This window comes from Scyliorhinus canicula, chromosome 5 (genome assembly GCF_902713615.1).
Source record: "Scyliorhinus canicula chromosome 5, sScyCan1.1, whole genome shotgun sequence".
In the NCBI taxonomy this organism is placed as follows: domain Eukaryota; kingdom Metazoa; phylum Chordata; class Chondrichthyes; order Carcharhiniformes; family Scyliorhinidae; genus Scyliorhinus; species Scyliorhinus canicula.
Window position 1 is genome coordinate 85697158 of NC_052150.1, and position 20253 is coordinate 85717410.

General features: G+C 48.3%; 1 protein-coding gene across 2 annotated transcripts in view; it reads left to right on the forward strand.

Annotated features, from left to right (window-relative positions):
* The window catches only part of nek10 (NIMA-related kinase 10), a 377347-nt gene that overhangs the window by 38632 nt on the left and 318462 nt on the right, over positions 1 to 20253 (forward strand). For both annotated transcript variants that reach the window (XM_038797318.1, XM_038797319.1), the window contains exon 2: positions 13656 to 13766. In XM_038797318.1, coding sequence (XP_038653246.1) covers positions 13693 to 13766 — 74 coding nt within the window. In that variant the 5' untranslated portion in view covers positions 13656 to 13692. The remainder of the gene's footprint in view (positions 1 to 13655; positions 13767 to 20253) is intronic.

The following is a 20253-nucleotide window of genomic DNA, read 5'->3' on the forward strand; positions in this document are numbered from 1 at the left end:
TTCAGTGCCACTGCCATCTCCTTTCTCATCACCTCCATATATTTTGCGAACTGTTTTTCGAGCTCTAGAGACACCCCCTCAGGCATCTTCTCTGCTGTAAGCAGTGCGATTCCACCCAGCGGCCCGGCCTCCGCCCTCTTGTCAGCTCCCGGGCTGGTCCTCACGCTTGACGACGAGCTCTCATTCTCTCCCTTCCTCGCTGCTGTTTTCCTCTGGCCTTTGGACATCTTTCACCTTCTTTACAGCTTCTTAATCCCTCATGAATTGCCCCCAGGACCAGGCATTAAAACTTCCCAAAAAGAAAAAAAAACATATATGAACCGCAGGAGCCACCCAATGTGTGACTACACCTCTACATGCCGCCTTCGGCTGCCTCGTGCTCTGGACTTAACACCGCCACTTCTGCTGCCTCGCGTTTCGGGCTTAACACCGCCACTTCGACTGCCTTGTGCACTTGACCCAGCCCCTCCTCTTTGACTGACTCATGCTCTGGACCCAGCTCTGCAGTTTCGGCTACCTCGTGCTCTGATCCCAGTTTTGCAGTTTTGGCTGCCTCGTGTTCTAGGCCCAGCCCCGCCGCTCCGGTTTCTTCAAGCACTGACCTCCGTCTCACTGCTCTAGCTGCTTCACACTCTGCCCTCAGTCCTGCTGTTCCAGCTGCTTCACAGTCTGTCTACTGCCCCACAGTTTCGGCTGCCTCGCGTTCTTAATTTGGGCCTGCCGCCTCCACTGCCTCGTGTGCGTCAGACTCCGCCCCCGCCGCTCCAACTGCTCCGCATTCTGAGCTCGACACCTCCACTCTGGCTGCACTGCACGTCCACAGGGTTCATCACCAGTTTTAAACTGGTTCGGTTTGCCACGCGTCCCTTGAGCTCCAAAGACCGAAAAAAGGTAAAAAAACCCCCCAAAACTCCGAACAAAATGTCCACAGGCGGGAGCCTCCCTCTTTAGCGACCGCTCCACTTCCGAGTGCCACCGGAAGTCCTATTTCAATCAATTCTTGATGCATCTTATCTTCGGGTTTCTTGACTGAACCAAGCTCCTTAACAAATTGAAAGTTTTGCTTCCAATTGTACTTGTGAATACAGGGACCTTAATATCTTCTGAAATCTTATTGGCTAGAATATAATAATGGAATCTTTCTGAATATGACTTCCAGTTCTGAGCCTTCGTCAAATGAACCCATCGGGCCAAACTTTCCTGACATTTTTAAGCATTTCAGAATGTTCTCCCTTTGTTCGTCAAGATAATGGTCTAGTTAAATACAATGGAATTACCAATTTATAACAGCTTTAACTTGCATCGCCAGCTGAGAGAATCTTTGGTTCTCTGCCGCGTTCTACCTCTGTCTTACTGTACTACACCTGGTGACCTCTACAGCCTGAACTCCCCGGAGTGCCAGTTTAAGATTGGAACGGGCCCTTCCTTCGAAATTTTGCCCCAAAAATCTTACTGGTTGCCAGGTATGATTTCTGACCACCTCTTAATCTACTTGATTGATTAATCTGTTGAAGTAGCTCAACTCTTCTACATTGATGGTCAAACTTTGGCTTTTTCTCTTCCATCTGAAAAGTTTTTTTTCTGATCCGCTCCTTGTCGCCAGTTTTCTTTCTGTAAACTGTTGTATCTTTGGATGAACATTACAAAATAAATAGATGCACATGTTTGAATGCAAGATCAACAGGAGTTTACTAGATAATCTAGTACCAATACTTGTATAGTGCAGTCAGAAGCCCGCGAAATAGCCGATGACATCATGCATATAACGTTATTAAAGAGACATTGCACAGAACTACAATAACCCACATATAACACCAAGTACTTGCTTCGCTGCTTGAGTCTTACCTGGCCTGAATCTGGAAGGTTGGGCGAGACGGGCGCTTGAGAACTTTACTGCAGATAAGTCAGTACAGAGTGGCAATCCGCTGCTGATTGCTACTGCGAGGGAGTTACGGCTCACTGCAAAATTATATAGTATTATGGGCATTGTTTCTAAAGGTCCTTGAAAACAACATTTTCAAGTAGCACTTTTTCATTGCACAACACCAGATCAAAAATACCTTGTTCCTTAGTTGGTTCCTCAACATACTGCTCTAGAAAACCATTCTACAATGAAGAAAGAAGGTCATTTGGTCCATCAAATCCTCACTGACCCTCTGAAAGAGCAGGCCCACTCCCCTGTCCCATTCCCATAGCCCTATCTAACCACAATTTGGATGGATGTGGCAAGACTACAGAGCTCAGATCTGATGCATTCATTGTGCAGTCACTTAGCTCTTTCTGTTACTTGCTGCTTCTGTGATTTGGCTCACAAGTAGTCCTGTGTTGTAGCTTCACCAGGTTGACACCTTATTTTTGGGTATGCCTGATGTTGCTCCTGGCATGCTTTCCTGCACTATTCATGGAACCAGAGTTGGTCCCCTGGATTGGTGGTGTTGCACGTTTTACTTGAGTGTAATATGCGTTTATTGGAGTGTATTAACACGCCTCCGTTTAAAGGCCGTGTGCTTAACACTGCTAGGGCTCTGTATGTGTAATTTCAGCTCGGGAGTCGCCAGGTGTCGTATATATACACCTCACAAATATTCCAAGGTCAGGTTCAAAGTAATAAAACTATACACCGATTAGTAAGTTCCAACGATCAATATTTATTATACAAATATAATAAATACGCATGCACACGCTAAAGACTAATACCTATTTCTACTATTAAACGACCAAATACTTATCTAAGTGGGAACCAGCAAGGTCAGGGGACAAGGCCTTTGTTCCTTTATGGGCTGCACCTTCTGTTCGTTATTTAGACGAGTACTGTATAAGTTCACGTAGCGAGCGTCGTTTTGGGACTTACTGAACGATGGCTAATGCTCAACGGCTGGTGATGGAAGACAGGATCAACGGCTGGAGTCGGAGTCAGGATACAACAGCAGATCTGGGTCGAAGTCAAAACAGCAGGCCAAGCCGGAGCAAAAAACAGACAGAACCATGTGTGGGGGTCTATCTTTATAGTGGCCCCCAATGTCCGTGCCTTTTTGGGGCAGGCTTTACCTTCCATGCATTGATTGGATCAATTCCCAATCGATATCTCACTAATCCCCCAATCTGAGGGTCCCTTCTCGATGTGTGGGGCGGTCTCTAGGGTCTTTCGAGATGGATACTTCTGGTGCCGTTTTGTCTGGGCCTCCACTTAAAGTATCTATTCAAAACCAAATGTTGCTATTGTGTGTGCCCAGATCTGGATTGCCTCATTAATATGCAAAGCGTTTTGCTATTAACACCTTTGGTTGAGATCTTCCACCTGGCCAGAAACTAGTTTTGCTACGTGCAGAATGCTAATCAGTCTTTGCAGACTGCTTGTCTTGGCTAAACTGCTTTTTCCCTGCAGTCTTAGCAGTTCTCCATTTTGTTAGCCCAGTGTCCATCTTAGGTGGCTACATTCCCTCCTTGTGATCCTCACAATTAAAAATATTGTGAAGGATCACCTATGCACGTTGCTTCGAGTGCTTCTGGGTGCCTTCTTTGTGTTCCCTGACCTCGGCAAGTTCCTGAGCGTCTATTCTGTCCTTGACTATGGGAAGAAAATTTTTTTACCTGACATCTCTACTTGGCGCTATGTCAAAGGGGACATGCATTACCAAAACCGGGAACCTCTACCTATCACAACTATCCTTATCTTACCTTAAACATTTCATTACAGACTAAACCTCATCCATTCATACCACATCACATAACATTTCCTGACTCGGCAGTCGAGTCCAGGACAATATAATACATGGGTATTTTTCTTTATTCATACAGTGCTTTATTCATTGAGGGGCTGGGGGGATTGGTGGAAACCGAAAATAGGAGATTGAACTCCATAGATGGTTGAGGGGCAGGAACGGGAGGCTCTCCTTTTCCATTTCCTCAACCTGAGGGTCTGTACGAAGATGAAGAGGATTGCGATCACTAGCAGTGATTCAATCACATATGACATGGAGTACCATGTCATAAATTTTGTGCACCAGGTCTGAACTTCACTGATCAGAGCTGAGCACGGGGAAGTTGTTGTGAGTGAAACATTTACGGCGGGGGTTGTGGGGGAAACGTGTCTTGCTTCCACACATACAAATATAACATTTAACAGTAATAAGCAGGCTTCCATCATGGTCTTCTCTTCGTTCTCTTTCTCTTCCTCCTGTATGGTCGATCCTTGCTGTGAACCCTTTTTCGTCCTTCGAAAGCTATGGGATCAAGCACAGTATCTGTCAATACAGTTTAATATCCGTACTTGTTAGTGTATCTGTCCTCTAATTCCAATTGACCCATTAAAATGACTGGCCAAGTCACACCCTGTGACTCCCCTCATTTTTTTTTTCAAAATGCGAATTTATGAACCAGAATACACCTAACAACTTTTCTCCTGCGAGCCGTCTCGCAGGTTTTGCTCATTTACCATCCGAAAGTTCCTGGATGTAAATAGCATGTGGGATGGCGGCCTAAGGGCTGCCTAACGAAAAATGAAAACAAATTTGAAAGAAAAGGTCGAATGGGTTGCGTATGGGCCGCTACGGGTACGATTTGAATGGGATCCCCGGGTAGGGCGTGCTGTGCCATACCCGAGCTTGGCTGACCAAAGTGGGTTCTCAGACAAGGCGAGTCCTCAGTGCCGATTGTCCACTGCCTGAGTAACCTGGATTAAACGGGCAAGAATGTGTTTACCGTGGATTTGCAGCCTCTATTCGCCGAATAGAGGGGCACCTAAAAACCAAGGGAGGAGCCAAGATGCTCCTTTTGAAAAATGAGCTGGGCTTCAGACAATTTAGCTGATAAGGTGAGCTGCTCACCATAGAAAGTTCTCAGAGGTTTCTGCAGACAAACTAAAGTGCGTGCGAGGTGGTCACAATCTTTTCAACTGAAAAGATCTGCAATCAAACCCTTAACATATTAACAAGGAAACAAACATAAACTGACAAACAAACATACGTGCAGGTTCCATCAGAAAGGAGATCGCTTCCCTCAAGCGGTTCCTATTTTACATCATCTGGACACCTCACTTTTCCTCTGTCTCTGTGAACAGGGTCACAAAGGGGTTGCCGTATCGGGATTCAGACACCGTGTTGTCCTGCTCTCCCGGATCCCACACCCTTGTGTGGATCAGGCATGAAATCTTTGAATTGTGTGACCGGGGGTCACTTTCGTCGTTGCGGACAAGTCTGTACGAATTGTCCCTGTGCCAGAGTGTTGGGTCTAAAAGTGAATGGGTATTGTCGGGGTAGTCGGGGTCGGGTGGTGGGTCTGGGTTTTTAATGTAAGTGACTTCCATGGGGTCACTGGAGTCGGGGTCATAGTCGCTGCAGTGTGGGCTGTAGTGTGGTGTGCTGTGGCTGTCCTCAGAGTCAGTGTCTGTATCGCTGTCTCTGCTGCGGCAGCTTGTGTGCGTTTCGGGGCGTGGTCTGTCGTGGTCAGTGGGCGGAGTCGTGGGCGAGTCCGATGAAGAACTGGTCTGTGAGGGGGATGGTGGAAACGTGTCTCTAGTGGGCGGGGTGAGGTGTTCTGCTGCGTCTAGCAGGACATGGTGCGCATGGTTAGACTGTGTTCCATATGCCTTTAGCTGGTTAATATGGAACCACGCGGTCTTTCCATTTGGATATTTTATCCTGTAAACTGAGGGGCTAATTTTATCCGAAATTGAATATGGGCCGGAATATTTTGGTGCCAAAAAACTGCTGGGGTTGTGTACAGATAGCATTACCTGTTGCCCAACCTGGAATTCTGTGGGGTGTACGGTCTTGTTAAAGCATGCTGTGCTTTGTCTACGCCGTTTCCCTAGCTGAACTGCGGCTGCGATCTGTGCAGACCTCACAGTCTCAACCAGGTCTTTTACTGTCTTTTCGTGTGTGAGGGCCGTCACTTCGGGGCTAGTCATGTCCAGTCCTAAAAGGAATTCTGTACCTTTCATAGGGCGTCCGGTCATGAGTGTGTGTGGTGTGTATCCTGTGGAAGTTGAAACTGTATTTCTGATGAACATGAGTGCAAATGGGAGCACTGAATCCCATGTGGAGTTGTTTTCTTGAACCATTTTTCTAAGTGTGGATTTTAGGGTCCGATTCATGCGCTCTATAATCCCGCTGGACTGTGGGTGATACGCAATATGAAAGTTTTGTTTTATGCCAAATATTGTCAGGACGTTCTTCATGACACGTCCTGTGAACTGAGATCCCTGGTCCGAATCAATACTTCGGGGTAAACCCCATCTCGTGAAGATGTGGTGGGTCAGGATCTTTGCAGCTGTCTTAGCTGTATTCGTTCTAGAGGGGAATGCCTCTACCCATTTGGTAAAGGTATCGATGACCACCAGAACGTATTTATAGCCATTCCTACAAGGGGGCAATGGTCCTATAAAGTCGATCTGGAGGTTTGTCCAGGGGCCATTAACTGGTCGAGTATGCCGAAGCTGTGCCTTTTTAGAATACCTCTCCGGGTTATTCTGGGCGCAAATAAGGCAATTCTCGATGTAGTGAGTTACATCTGTCCTTAGGTTAGGCCACCAACAGAGCTGCCTGAGGTGCCTCGTGGTTGTGTCGATTCCTTGATGTCCATGCCCGTCATGGAACAAAGCAATCATTTGATTCCTGTCCTGCTGCGGGACCACATAAAGTTGGTCCTTGATGATCACACCCTCATGTGTGGTCAGTGCGTGTCTGAACTTGTCGTACTGAGGCACAAAGTTGCCTTTAAAAATCTCCCTGAGATCCTCATCCTGCTTCTGTGCTTCAGCTAAATCCCTGATATCTGTTTGTGAGACTTGAACTGCGCTCACAGGGGCGCTAGCTGGTGCGCTAGCTGGGGGTGTCCACAAGTGTCCTCGCCTGGAACCTGCTTTAGCCAGTGCGTCAGCTTTTACATTCCCAGGGGGGGATGACCTATGGTGGCTTCTCACTTTTATGATGCCGAAGGTTCTGTCCTTCGCTTTATCCAAAATGTGGCGGAGTAAAGGGGCTGATGGAAGGGGTTTTCCGTCTGCGGAGACAAAACCTTTTGTCCTCCACAGGGGCAGAAAATCTGTCAAACTGTTGCAGACATATAGACTGTCCGAATATATGTCCGCTGGGCTGGGGAAAGAATCGGGGTGGTCCACTATATATGCTATGGCCGCGAGCTCTGCTGCCTGCGCGCCTAAGTGACCTGGCAATTTTAACGCTATTTCTTCGAGAGCGCGACCCTGCACGTCCTCGACATAGATGCCGCATCCCGTGATACGCTCACCTTCTAAAACCGTGGATGAACCGTCCACGTATATCCGTAGTGGTCCACACGTGTCTGTGTGTTGGGGGCTTTGTCTTGGGTTCCCTATCTTCCTGGGGGGTGTCTTCGCTATGAAGGGTCCTGTGTTGTGTAGGGGTACTACAATTTCACATTCATGGGGCTGTCCTGGGTATTGGAGGTTGTCGGCTAAAAATGTGTGTGTGCGGGTCCGTTTAACTGTAATGTCCCGTCCTTGTAAGAGTAGTGTCCACCTAGCTGCTCTAATCTGGCTAACTGAGCCGTCCTTCAGTCGACCGTCTAGGAGTAACTGTGTGGGGGTGTGCTCGGTCAAAATAGTGATGGGGTTGAGTCCGGTAATGTATGAGAAGTATTGCACTGCCCAGAAAACTGCAAGGAGGTGCCTCTCGCAGGCTGAAAATCCTTGTTCCACTGGGTCTAAAAGTCGGGAGGCATAAGCCACTGGTCTTAGCTGCTCGTGCCGTTCCTGAAGTAACACGGCCGAGAGGGTCAGATCTGTGCTCGCTACCTCTATTGCATAGGGGGAAAGGTGGTCTGGGACTTGTAGCGCGGGTGCTGCGCTAAGGGCTCTTTTTAACTCCTCCACAGCCTCTGTATGCTGCGGAAGCCATTCCCAGGGGGCTCCTTTCTTAAGGAGGTCTGAGAGTGGGGCTGCCTTTGTCGCGAATCCGTCGATGTGGTTCCGACAATAACCAACCAGTCCTAAGAACGACCGGAGGGCTGAAACATTCTGGGGAAGGGGCAATTTGACAATTGAATCAATTCTTTTGAATTCGATCTCGCGTTTGCCGTGTGTGATGACTGTACCCAAATACATCACTTTGTTTTCCAAAATCTGGGCCTTTCGTGGGTTAACTTTACAGCCAATTGAGGTTAAAAGTTCCAGGAGTTCGGCCAGAAGCGTAATGTGCTCTGCCTTTGTGTCTGTCTGCAGTAGTAGGTCGTCTACATACTGTACCAGACATTTGGGGCGGGAACATTTTTCTAGACCATTCGCCAGCTGTCGGTGGAAAATGGAGGGGGAATTGTGGAATCCTTGTGGAAGGCATGTCCACGTATACTGTTGTGCTTTGAAAGTGAAGGCAAATTTGTACTGGCACGCCTTTGCCAATGGGATTGACCAGAAGCCATTGGTAATGTCCAATACCGTGAAATATTTGGAGTTGAGTCCCTGTTTGAGCATGGTCTCGGGACTTTTTGCTACCGTGGGGGCTACTGCTGGGGTTACTTTATTGAGTTCCCGATAATCAATGGTCAGACGCCATGATCCGTCGGGCTTTCTCACTGGCCAAATAGGGGCATTATTGGTCGAGGCTACTGTTCTAAGCACACCTTGCTCCAATAAGCTACCTATTACTTTCTCTATTTCACCCTCTGCTTCTAGGGGAAATCTATATTGTTTCTGTGGTCGGGGGTCAGGTCCGGTAACGTGTATTTGTCCAGTCATTCTGCCACAGTCGTGCCGGTGACTGGCAAATGCTGTCCTGTGTTTGTGTAATACTGCCTTTACTTGTCTGTCCGTGTTTAGTGTAGTCAGGTCAAATGAATAGTCTCCTACTGCACTAATCCTATTAGCGTACTCTCCTACTGTGAGAGTAGCGGGTGCTCTGTCCGATCTCGCCATTCGCCAGACACACTGGTTAACTGGGTCGAACGACAGGCTATGGGCATTCATGAAATCTATCCCTAGGATGTGTTCTGCTGTCCGGGGAAGATTTACTAATACGACTGGGTGTTTGGTGGAAATGTTCCCTAGCTGGATTGCTACGGGTGCTGTAATGTGTCCCTGCTGCGAGTGTCCTGTGAAACCGCTAAGTGTGATGGTGGAGGTGGTCGGCCACGTGTCTGCCTGTGCCGTGGTGGTGGAATTAATCGTGGTGCGGGACCCTCCTGTGTCCCAAAGTAACTCTATGGGCTTCCCTCTAACCTTCGCTGTGACTACCGGTCTTCCGGATTGATCCCAAAGTGTGTCACAGACCCAAGTGGGGGAGCCCGAACACCGTCAGTTCGTTCCGTCCACATTGGTCTGTCCTGACTGGATCCCGATGCTATGGATCGGTTTGGCTTTATTCCTATTCAGAGTGCCTGTCTGCTGGCCTCTCTGCGATCTCTGGGGTGCATTACATTCCTTAGCCCAATGTCCTAACTGGCCACAGTTGTAGCATTCCTGCGACTTCTGTGGAGGGCTGTTCTTTCCTTCATTCACCCACGCGGGTTTTTGGTGCTCTCACTGTATGTCCTGTATGTCCGCTGCAGCCTGAGCTTCTTCTGGGGATTTCACTTTGCCTCTGCCCTGAACTGATTGCTCCCAAGCGCGGGACAATCTTTTCAGGACCCACTTCTCATTATGGGCCTCCTCTGAGGGGTCATAGCTGTTGCAAGCACTCTGTCCTGCTTCTGTTGCATGAGAAATTATGGTGCGCGTCCATTTAACCATATTTTCTCGGTTTAAATGGGCTCTATTTAAATCGCCGAAAACTGTGTTAAAATGGATCCTCAGCCTTCCTGCGAATGCTATGGGGTGCTCTGTTTTCTTCTGTCAGCACTTATTAAGTCCTTCTACTGGGTCACCTCGATTATACCCTATGGCATCTAAAATGGAGGTGTGCATTTCCTCTAGGGTGCCTCCGCCAACGTTCTGTGGGTCGGGGAGGGCTGCTACTACCGATTGGTCCAAACTCAGAACTGTGAGTTTAACCTGCTCTCTCTCGTCCAGGCCGTACATGGTTGCCTGTTGCTTTACTTTTGCGAAAAATTGGTGGGGGTCTGCGGTGGGGAGAAATGGAGTGATCTTTTCACACGCGTCCCTGAGTTGGGTTACAGTTAAGGGGGTGGTGTAGGTAATATCGGGTGCGCCTTCTGTGGTCGCTTTCCTCTGGGTGGTGACTGGATTCATGGGTGCGGTAACTAGCTGATCTGTGGGGGGTTGGGGTGCTTGTCTTTTCTGCTGCGCTGCTGGCGCACATGTTCCCTGAACATAACGCTGCGCTGTCTCACTTAACTCTTTCCAGTCTGGGGCATTCTCCTCATCTAACTGCGTTCCAAAGGTGCTTTGAAACCCATTTTGCACTGAAAACAGCGATTGCAGCTCCGCAATCTGCTTCCTGCATTTCGCATGATCTACTGTACTCTGTCTTTGTTCTGTGGTGGCAGCATGGAGTGCTCTTAAAGCTGCTTTAAGGTCAGAGCATTGCCTCTGCAAAGCCTCTACCTGCTTCTCTGATTCTTCTCTTATCAGGACGGCACGTTGCACGTCCTGATAGGCCTTTTCGTACTGGGTCTGGGAACTGCTGAGATGGGCTAGACAAGACTGATGTGCCCTCTTGGCATCATCCATCTCTCTACCTTTCTCTGCCAACTTCCCTCTAAGATCCGTATTCTCTTTCTCGATGTCCCTGACATCCACTTTACTCATTCAATTTCTCTCCTCTAATTCTGCCCGGAGCGTCTGAACGACCTCCTCTGTGCCTCGCAATTGTGCCAAACAGGACACGATTGCCATCGGCTTGCGTGCTTTACTAAGGGTCTTCTTATGAATTTGAGAGAGGTTCTCCCACCAAGTATGTCCTATACTTCCGGGACCTGTCTCCTCATTCAAACAGAATTCTTTCCAAAGGGGCCATCCCTTTCCTTGCAGATACTTGCGGAGTTCCAGCTCCCACACGGGACACTGACCTACTCGGCTACTGCTGGTCGCTGCGACCACAAACCGTTCTGGGTTCATGAGGCGTTCCATTGCCTGCATGGCCATTTTCTCTGACTCACTTTAATTTGGAACAGGGGGTGTTGAGGTTATGTCTCACGAAACGGGTAAGGCTTGCGCAATGTTCCGTTCACAAAACTACCGAAAGTTTGTCGCAACAAAAATGCTTTCAGGTTTTCCTTACAACCCTGTTAGTACGCATGCACTAAACACACTTCCGAATTACGTTTATTCATTTGAACACCTTGAATACTTGTGATTTCTTTCCTTTTTCTTTACCAGATTTCTAATTCAAATTTCAGGGTCCTCGACGGAGTGGGGGTACCACTTGTAACCGTGTCCCGTCAGGATGTCGCCACTAAATGTTGCACGTTTTACTTGAGTGTAATACGCATTTATTGGAGTGTATTAACACGCCTCCGTTTAAAGGCCGTGTGCTTAACACTGCTAGGGCTCTGTATGTGTAATTTCAGCTCGGGAGTCGCCAGGTGTCGTATATAAACACCTCACAAATATTCCAAGGTCAGGTTCAAAGTAATAAAACTATACACCGATTAGTAAGTTCCAACGATCAATATTTATTATACAAATATAATAAATACGCATGCACACGCTAAAGACTAATACCTATTTCTACTATTAAACGACTAAATACTTATCTAAGTGGGAACCAGCAAGGTCAGGGGACAAGGCCTTTGTTCCTTTATGGGCTGCACCTTCTGTTCGTTATTTAGACGAGTACTGTATAAGTTCACGTAGCGAGCGTCGTTTTGGGACTTACTGAACGATGGCTGGTGCTCAACGGCTGGTGATGGAAGACAGGATCAACGGCTGGAGTCGGAGTCAGGATACAACAGCAGATCTGGGTCGAAGTCAAAACAGCAGTCCAAGCCGGAGCAAAAAACAGACAGAACCATGTGTGGGGGTCTATCTTTATAGTGGCCCCCAATGTCCGTGCCTTTTTGGGGCGGGTTTTACCTTCCATGCATTGATTGGATCAATTCCCAATCGATGTCTCACTAATCCCCCAATCTGAGGGTCCCTTCTCGATGTGTGGGGCGGTCTCTAGGGTCTTTCGAGATGGATACTTCTGGTGCCGTTTTGTCTGGGCCTCCACTTAAAGTATCTATTCAAAACCAAATGTTGCTATTGTGTGTGCCCAGATCTGGATTGCCTCATTAATATGCAAAGCGTTTTGCTATTAACACCTTTGGTTGAGATCTTCCACCTGGCCAGAAACTAGTTTTGCTACGTGCAGAATGCTAATCAGTCTTTGCAGACTGCTTGTCTTGGCTAAACTGCTTTTTCCCTGCAGTCTTAGCAGTTCTCCATTTTGTTAGCCCAGTGTCCATCTTAGGTGGCTACATTGGTAATGGTCTAGTGGGGGATATGTCGGGCCATGAGGTTGCAGATTGTGGTTGAATGCAATTCTGCTGCTGCTGATGGCCCACGATGCCTCATGGATGCCCAGCCTTGAGTTGTTAGATCTGTTCGAAGTCTATTCCTTTTATCAAGGTGGTAGTGCCACACAACACGATGGAGGGTATCCTCAATGTGAAGGTCTCCACAAGAACTGTGCGATGATCACTTCTACTGATACTATCATGGGCCGATGCATCTGCAGCATGCAGGTTGGTGAGCATGTTTTTCCCTCTTGTTGGTTCTCTCACCACCTGCTGCAATCCCAGTCTAGCAGCTATGTCCTTTAGGACCCGGCCAGCTCGGTCTTTGATGGTACTCTCGAGCCACGCTTGGTGATGGACATTGAGGTCCCTGACCCAGAGCATATTCTGCATACCCTTGCCACCCTCAGTGCTTCCTCTAAGTGATGTTCAATATGGAGCAGAACTGATTCATCAGCTGGCCAGTACTTGGTAATCAGCAGGAGGTTTTCTTGCCCATGTTTAACCTGAAACCATGAGACTTCGTGTGATCTAGAGCTGATGTTGAGGGCAACTGTGCTACCACCTCTGCTGGATTTGTCCTACCGATGAGACAGGTCATACCCAGGAATGGTGATAGTGGTGTCCGGGACAATGTCTGTAAGGTATGATTCTGTGAGTATGACTATGGCATGCTGTTACTGAACTAGTCTGTGAGACAGCTCTCCCAACTTTCGCACAAGCCTCCAGATGTTAGCATGGAGAATCTTGGAGGGTCGACAGGGCTGGGTTTGTCATTGTCATTTCCGGTGTCTGGTTCGATGCCGGGTGGTCTGTCCGGTTTCATTCCATAGCGGTTAAACCAACTGAGTGGCTTGCTTGGCCATATCAGAGGGCATTTAAAAGCCAACGACATTGCTGTGGGTCTGGAATCACATGTAGGCCAGACCAGGATGGCAGATTTCCTTCCCGAAAGGACATTAGTGAACCAGATGGGTTTTTACGATATGGTCATCATGAGACTTTTAATTCCAGATATTTTATTGAGTTTAAATTTGAACCCAGGTCCCCAGATCATAATCCTGGGCCTCTGGATTACTAGTCCAGCATCAATACCACTATGTCACCACCTCCCCAACAGGCTGTTGGCACCATGGTACTGTAAAGCAATATGAGTTATTGTCTTCAAAAGTCGGGGAAATAAAACTGGAAGGAATAAAAATTGTTTTGAAAGGCATTTGCCAGAATAGGAATAGATAGCATTTAGATTTTATTAAGATTTTAACCTATTTTTGTTTCTACAGGAATGGTGTTTTAACATTGTCTAACTGAAGCATTAAAATGCTTGAGCAAGATAAAAAGACCAAAGTTGCAGTAAAAACATCAGTCACCAAACTCAAAAAAAGTCCAGACAAGTATGTTATTCGATTGCTAACATAAGTGCTTTTCATGATTTTTCAATATTTAAGAAAATTTTAAAATGTTTTTAACCTGCAGTCAGTGAATATGATCTTGTATTGAAATTATAGAGCAGAAATGTTTAGACGGATTTTATTTACTACTTCTGACTTTACAAAACCTAAGCTATGTGCTGTTTCACTAAATCATTCTCTTACAGTGTATATTTAAAAAAAAACGAATCAATTGCAAATCTGTGTTAACTGTTCACACTGAAGAGAAAACTAGCTTCAATATACAGTATAACATTAGTTTCAAGATGAATTTGGCATCATCAGAAATGTTTGTAATACTGAACTCCCTTTGTTTAAAGAATGTGGCAAATCAATTTCTTCAGAACAGCATTAAAGCTGAATGAAGTTACATTTTTGAATTTGTGCCACTGGTGCAGAACTTTGCTCACCAGCAGCGAATATTGGAAAATTAATGAACAGAAAATCATGGGCAATATGTGCCAGCATTTTTCTAATGGGCAAGCAGGTTGGGACTGTATCCCAAAGTGGTGCAATCTTGGAAGTTTATGCCTGAGTATCATTATTTAAAGGTAGGAATGTTATTTTGTCATTGAGTGATTTTCAATATTTTAAACTAATTTCATGTAAAATAAAATTTACACTAATACATTTAATATATGTAAATCAATTTATGTTAGTGGAGGGAATTCTACTATGCTTTGTTTATTAATTATTTTGTTGTCCACTTCCATGGATTGCCACCTTCCCGTGGTGGAGAGGCTTGTGTTCCATTGATCCTGAGAATGAGTGAACCTTGAACTCATGAAATGAAATGAAAATGAAAATCGCTTATTGTCACGAGTAGGCTTCAATGGAGTTACTGTGAAAAGCCCCTAGTCGCCACATTCCGGCACCTGTTCGGGGAGGCTGATACGGGAATTGAACCATGCTGCTGGCCTGCCTTGGTCTGCTTTAAAAGCCAGCGATTTAGCCCAGTGTGCTAAATCATGGCAGGGTCACCCATGACTACAAGAACATCTGGCAAAACAACATCACCAGCAACGCAAAGAGGAGACGTCATCAAACAGCAAAATGGGAGGTACAAAGAACAACTAGGGAGATCAAGAACCAATGGTGAACTGAGAAAGCTAAGGAGCTGCAACTCCTCGCCGACGAGCACGATACCCTTCAGTGCCACCAAGGAAATATATGGACCTGACATCCTAGGCCTCAAACCAAAGCGGAGTAAGGACTGAATCCTCTTGAAAGTCAGGAAAAACAGCAGCCTTCAATAGAGAACACATCAACAAACTCCTAAACCGTGATACAATCATAGTATTCAAGGAAATTCCCAACTCCTCATCAAAGATGATCTTGGGCTCCCACCAAGTGTGGGTGAAGTCAAAACCACCATTAAACACATGACGAATGGAAAAGCAGTAGGAGTGGATGGGATTCCAGCGGAAATTTCAAACTTCGAGGAGAAGAGACCACCCATTACCTCCATCAGCTGTTCCAAAAAATCTACAACAGAGAAGAAACCCCTGCCAACCTCAAGGATGTTGTCATCGCCACTATCTTCAAGATAGTGCACGGTATGCATAGTGGTTAGCACAATTGCTTCACAGCTCCAGGGTCCCAGGTTTGATTCCTGGCTTGGGTTACTGTCTGTGCGGAGTCTGCACATGTGTCTGCACATCCTCCCCGTGTGTGCGTGGGTTCCCTCCGGGTGCTCTGGTTTCCTCCCACAGTCCAAAGATGTGTAGGTTAGGTGGATTGGCCATGCTAAATTGTCCTTAATGTCCAAAATTGCCCTTAGTGTTGGGTGGGGTTACTGGGTCATGGGGAGGGGGGGGTGTGGGCTTGGGTAGGGTGCTCTTTCCAAGAGCCGGTGCAGATGCGGGGGGGGGGGGGGGGGGGGGGGGGGGGCGGGCGGGGGGGCCGAGGCCGGGGGGGGGGGCGGGCCGAGGGGGGGGGCGGACGGAGGGGCGACGGGGGGCGGCGGAAGGACGTCGGAGGGGGGGCAGATGGGCCACCCTGGGGGAGGGCGGCCACCGCGCATGCGCTGGTTGGCACCGGCCCAACTGCGCATGCGCGGGACCCGAGTCTCTGGCGCCCCCTAGCACATGGCGCCCCGGACGACTGCCCGAGTTGCCGGTACCTTGGGCCGGCCCTGAACACTACAGAACTTCAAGAAGAATGCCAGGATCATCATCAACCGCTTTATATGGCCTTCATCGATCTGGCCATGGCTTTTGACTCAGACAGTCGAAAAGTGCTATGGAAGACCTTGTCAACATCCTCAGACTGTTCCACAACAAGAAGGCGGCAACAGTCTTCACCGATGGATTTAAGACAGAAACCTTCGAGGTCAAGACTAGAGTCGAGCAGGGAATGGGCCACCTCCCTCATCCTTTTCTCTATCTTAATCACCACCATCCCTCACCTTGTCAAGAAAAGCTTCCCAGCAGAGTGGACATCATCTACAGGATAGACGGAAAATGTTTCAACACCAACTGATTGAAATCCAAGTAAAATACGATACTGACGCTACTGACATTGCACATGGAAGTTCAGTATGCAGGTGACAACGACATCTCCGCTCTCTCAGAAGAGAATCTCCAAAATATGCTTGAGGCCTTAGCCGAAGATTCAGTCTCAACCTCAACCTCAAGAAGACTTGAGTCCTTTACCAACCCACCCCGGGCAGCATTTGGTATCTTCTCCATCAAGATCAATGAAGAACCCCCCCCCATTCGTGGAATATCTCCATTTGGAGAAATTCCAATAGGTCGGACAGCCAGTCTGCAGCTTTGGGTGGTGCTGCTGATCGCCAACCGAGCAGGATTCTCCAGCGAGCCAGTCTGCAGCTTTGGGTGTTGCTGCTGATCGCCAACCGAGCAGGATTCTCCAGTGGGCAAAGGCAATTAGGGAGGCAAAGGCATTGCTCCTCCTCCCCATAAAGAGTTCTGGCTGCTCTGATACCCCAAAGACTGCAACTCTCGGGTACGGCTCCACCCTCATCCCTGCCACCTTGGATGTCGCCTCGAAGAAGGCTGTCCAGCACCCAACAAGACTGGGGTATAACCAGAACATGTGGGTATGGTTGGCAGGCCTGCTTGGCACCCATCACCTTTGTCCTCCACCTCCGGACGAACCTACTCATTCAGGTTCCAGTTAAGTGTCCTCTGTGTACCAGTTTCAGCTGTATTAGACTTGGCCTCGTGCAAGTGGAGGTGGAGCTGGCCCTGTGCAGTGTTTCGCTCCCCACTCTGTTTCAAACCTAGGTCCTCCCATTTTTCCCTTGTCCCTTCCAGTGGAGGAATGTGCCCTTCCCTATAGTCACCCATACAGGTCCCCGCAGTTTCCCCTCCCGAGGATGTCCGTGTCCAGTAGGTGCTCTAATAGCGATTGTTGCAATGGCCGTGGGTACGTCTTTGTTTCTCTATGGAAGTTTCCCTACGCAAGTTTTTTACACAGAGGGTGATAAATATATGGAACGCGCTGCCTGGCGAGGTGGTGGGAGCAGGTACGATAACGGCATTTAATGGGCATCTAGATAAATATATGAATAGGGTGGGAATGGAAGGATACAGACTCCGTAAATCATACGGTTTTAGTTCAGGCAGGTACCATGGTCGGCACAGGCTTAGAGGGCCAAAGGGCCATTTCCTGTGCTGTATTGTTCTTTGTTCTTGGAAGATGTTTTGACTTGCATATATCGTCATTTGTTTTCCCCAGTCAGTTGGAACTTCTCTGTCAGTTCCTCTCGTGTTGTCAGTCTGTTGTCTGTATAGGCGTCCCTAATTGTCAACGTCCCCCCCGTCCTGTCCTGTCCTGTCTACAGAAGGTTGCATCCTTTTGTCTGACGTGAACCTGTGGTTGTTGCAAATGGGGGCCTTAATAGACATTTTGGTTAGACCAAAGTGCTGTAGTAGTTGATTCCATGACCGGAGTGTGGCTATCACCACTGGGCTCATTGAGTGCCTGGTCAGTGGGGTTGAGAGCACTGCCTTGGTCAGGGCCTGGAGGGATGTCTCCGTGCAGGAGCTCTCTTCCCCATTCTGCCTCCGGCTCTTTTTCCATTCCTTTAATCTTACCGCCATTGCTGCCAGTGATAATATTGCAGCTTTCGGCTAAGACCCCCCAATGCTTCTTGTTCTTTGCAGGACTCTTTTGGGGTTCCTAAGGTTCTTCCACCCCAGACGCACAGACGCCATGATCAATTTTTCCACTGAGTTGAAAAAGACCGTGGGGGTGTAGATCGGCATGGATCTGAACAGAAAATGGAACCTGGGCAGTACATTCATCTTGGTCGTCTACCCCCTCCCCCCAGGGAGAGTGGAAGTGTGTTCGACCTCTGCAGGCCCTTTTTAACTTCCTCCACCAGGCTGGTCAGCTTCCACTTGTAGACCCATGTCCAGTTATGGATCCTCAGGTAGCGGAATTTGTTTTGGGCTAGTTTAAATGGCACTCTCCAGCTCTACCCCTGCCCCTTGCTGCTTCACCGGGAAGATCTCATTTTTGCTCATGTTGAGATTGTTGCCCTAGAAGGTTCAAACTCTTTCAAGAGCACCGTGATTCCCTCCATGCTGCTTTGTGGGTCTGCAGCGTAGGGGAGCTGGTCATTCGGATAGAGCGAGACTCTGTGCTCTCTGTCTCCTCTCCTGATCTCCTTCCAATTCTTTGCCACTCTGAGCGCGATCACTAGTGGTTCAATCACTAGGGCGAACAGCAGCGGGGACAGCGGGCTTCCCTGTCTTCTGCCTCTGTGCAGCTGGAAGTAGTTATAGCTGATGGTGTTTGTCTGTACGCTCGCAATGGGAATGCTGTACAGGAATTTCACCCAAGCAGTGAACCCCATTACAAACCCAAACTGCTCCAGTACCTCTATGAGGTACCTCCATTCGACGCTGTCGAAGGTCTTTTCTGCGTTCAGGAAGATGATCACCTCTGGTGTTCTCTCCCGAGGTGCCCCTACTGAACATCCTTGACAAGCCCGTCTGGTTTTCTGACACCACCTCTGGTACGCACTTCCCCAGTCGCTTAGCTAGGATTTTGGCCAGTATTTTCGCGTCTACGTTTAGCAGCGAAATGGGTCAGTAGGACCCACATTCTGTTCGGTCTTTGTCCTTTTTGTGTATCAGCAAGATTGAGACTTGTGATAGGATGCCCCATCGCCAGCAAGTTCACGAATATCTCCCGCAGGTGTGGGGCCAGTGCTGTCACAAACGTTTTGTAGAAATCCGCCTGGAATCTGTCTGGTCCTGACATGACATGGTCGCCGCCTGCATGAAGTTGATGCTCTCCATGATTTCTCCCAGTTCTAGTGGTGCTTCCAGCCCCCGTTTCCTATTCTCCCCACAACTGGTATGTCCAGTCCATCAAGGAACTGTTTCATCCCACGTCCCCTGCGGGGGGGCTCGCAGGTGTATAGCTCCGGTAGAAGGCCTAGAATGCCTCTTTGACCTTCTCCAGCTCCGTTACTAGTTTGCCTCTGCTGTCTCTTAATCTGGACTATTTCTCTCGTGGCTGCCTGCTTTCTCAGCTGATGAGCCAGCAGACTGCTAGACTTGTCTCCATGTTCGTACAGGGTCCGCCGTGCATGAAGGAGTTGGTGCATTGCTTTCCTTGTGGCGAGCAGGTCAAAGTTCATTTGTAGCTTCTTCCTCTCTGCCAGGAGCTCGATGGTCGGGCTTCGGAGTATTGCCGGTCTACCTCCAGTTTGGTGTAAACTAGCTGTTGCGGAGCTGCCCTCTCTCCCCTATCTCTTCATGCTTTGTAAGCAATAATTTCACCCCTGAACACAGCCTTCAGCGCCTCCCAGAGTGTGGAGGGTGAGACCTCTCCATTCCGGTTATTAGTAACGTATTTGTCAATGGCCTGTGATATTTCCTCGCGGTAAGCCTTATCGGCCAGGAGGGCCGTGTCCAACAGCCATAGGGGGTGTTGGGTACAGCCCATCTCCAACCTCACATCCATGTAATATGGACAGTGGTCAGAGATTACGATCGCAGAGTATTCCGTATTTACTAGCCCTGGAAGCACCGATTTCCCCACTCCAAAGAAGTCGATCCGTGAATAGACATTATGTATTTGGGGGAAGGAGAACTTCTCCTCCCCTGGGTGGGTGAATCGCCATGGGTCCACAGCCCCATCTGCTCCGTGAATAGGCTGTGATCCTTCACCATGTTGGAGGTCTTTCCCGTTTTGGGGTTCGACCTGTCTGCCCATGGGTCCTGTACACAGTTAAAGCCCACCCCACTCATTATCAGTCGGCGAGTATCTGTATCGGGGATTTCCACCATGATCTTCTTTATAAATTCCGTGTTGTCTTAATTCTTTTGATTTCTGGTGGATTGGGGCAGCTGTCCCTTCCCACCTGGTTACCCAGCATTTGGGCCACATAGTCTGTGGGGTGCCTACCTTTAATCCCCTCTGGTAGACCCACGATTCGCAGGTTCTGCCGCCTCGACCGGCTCTCCTGATC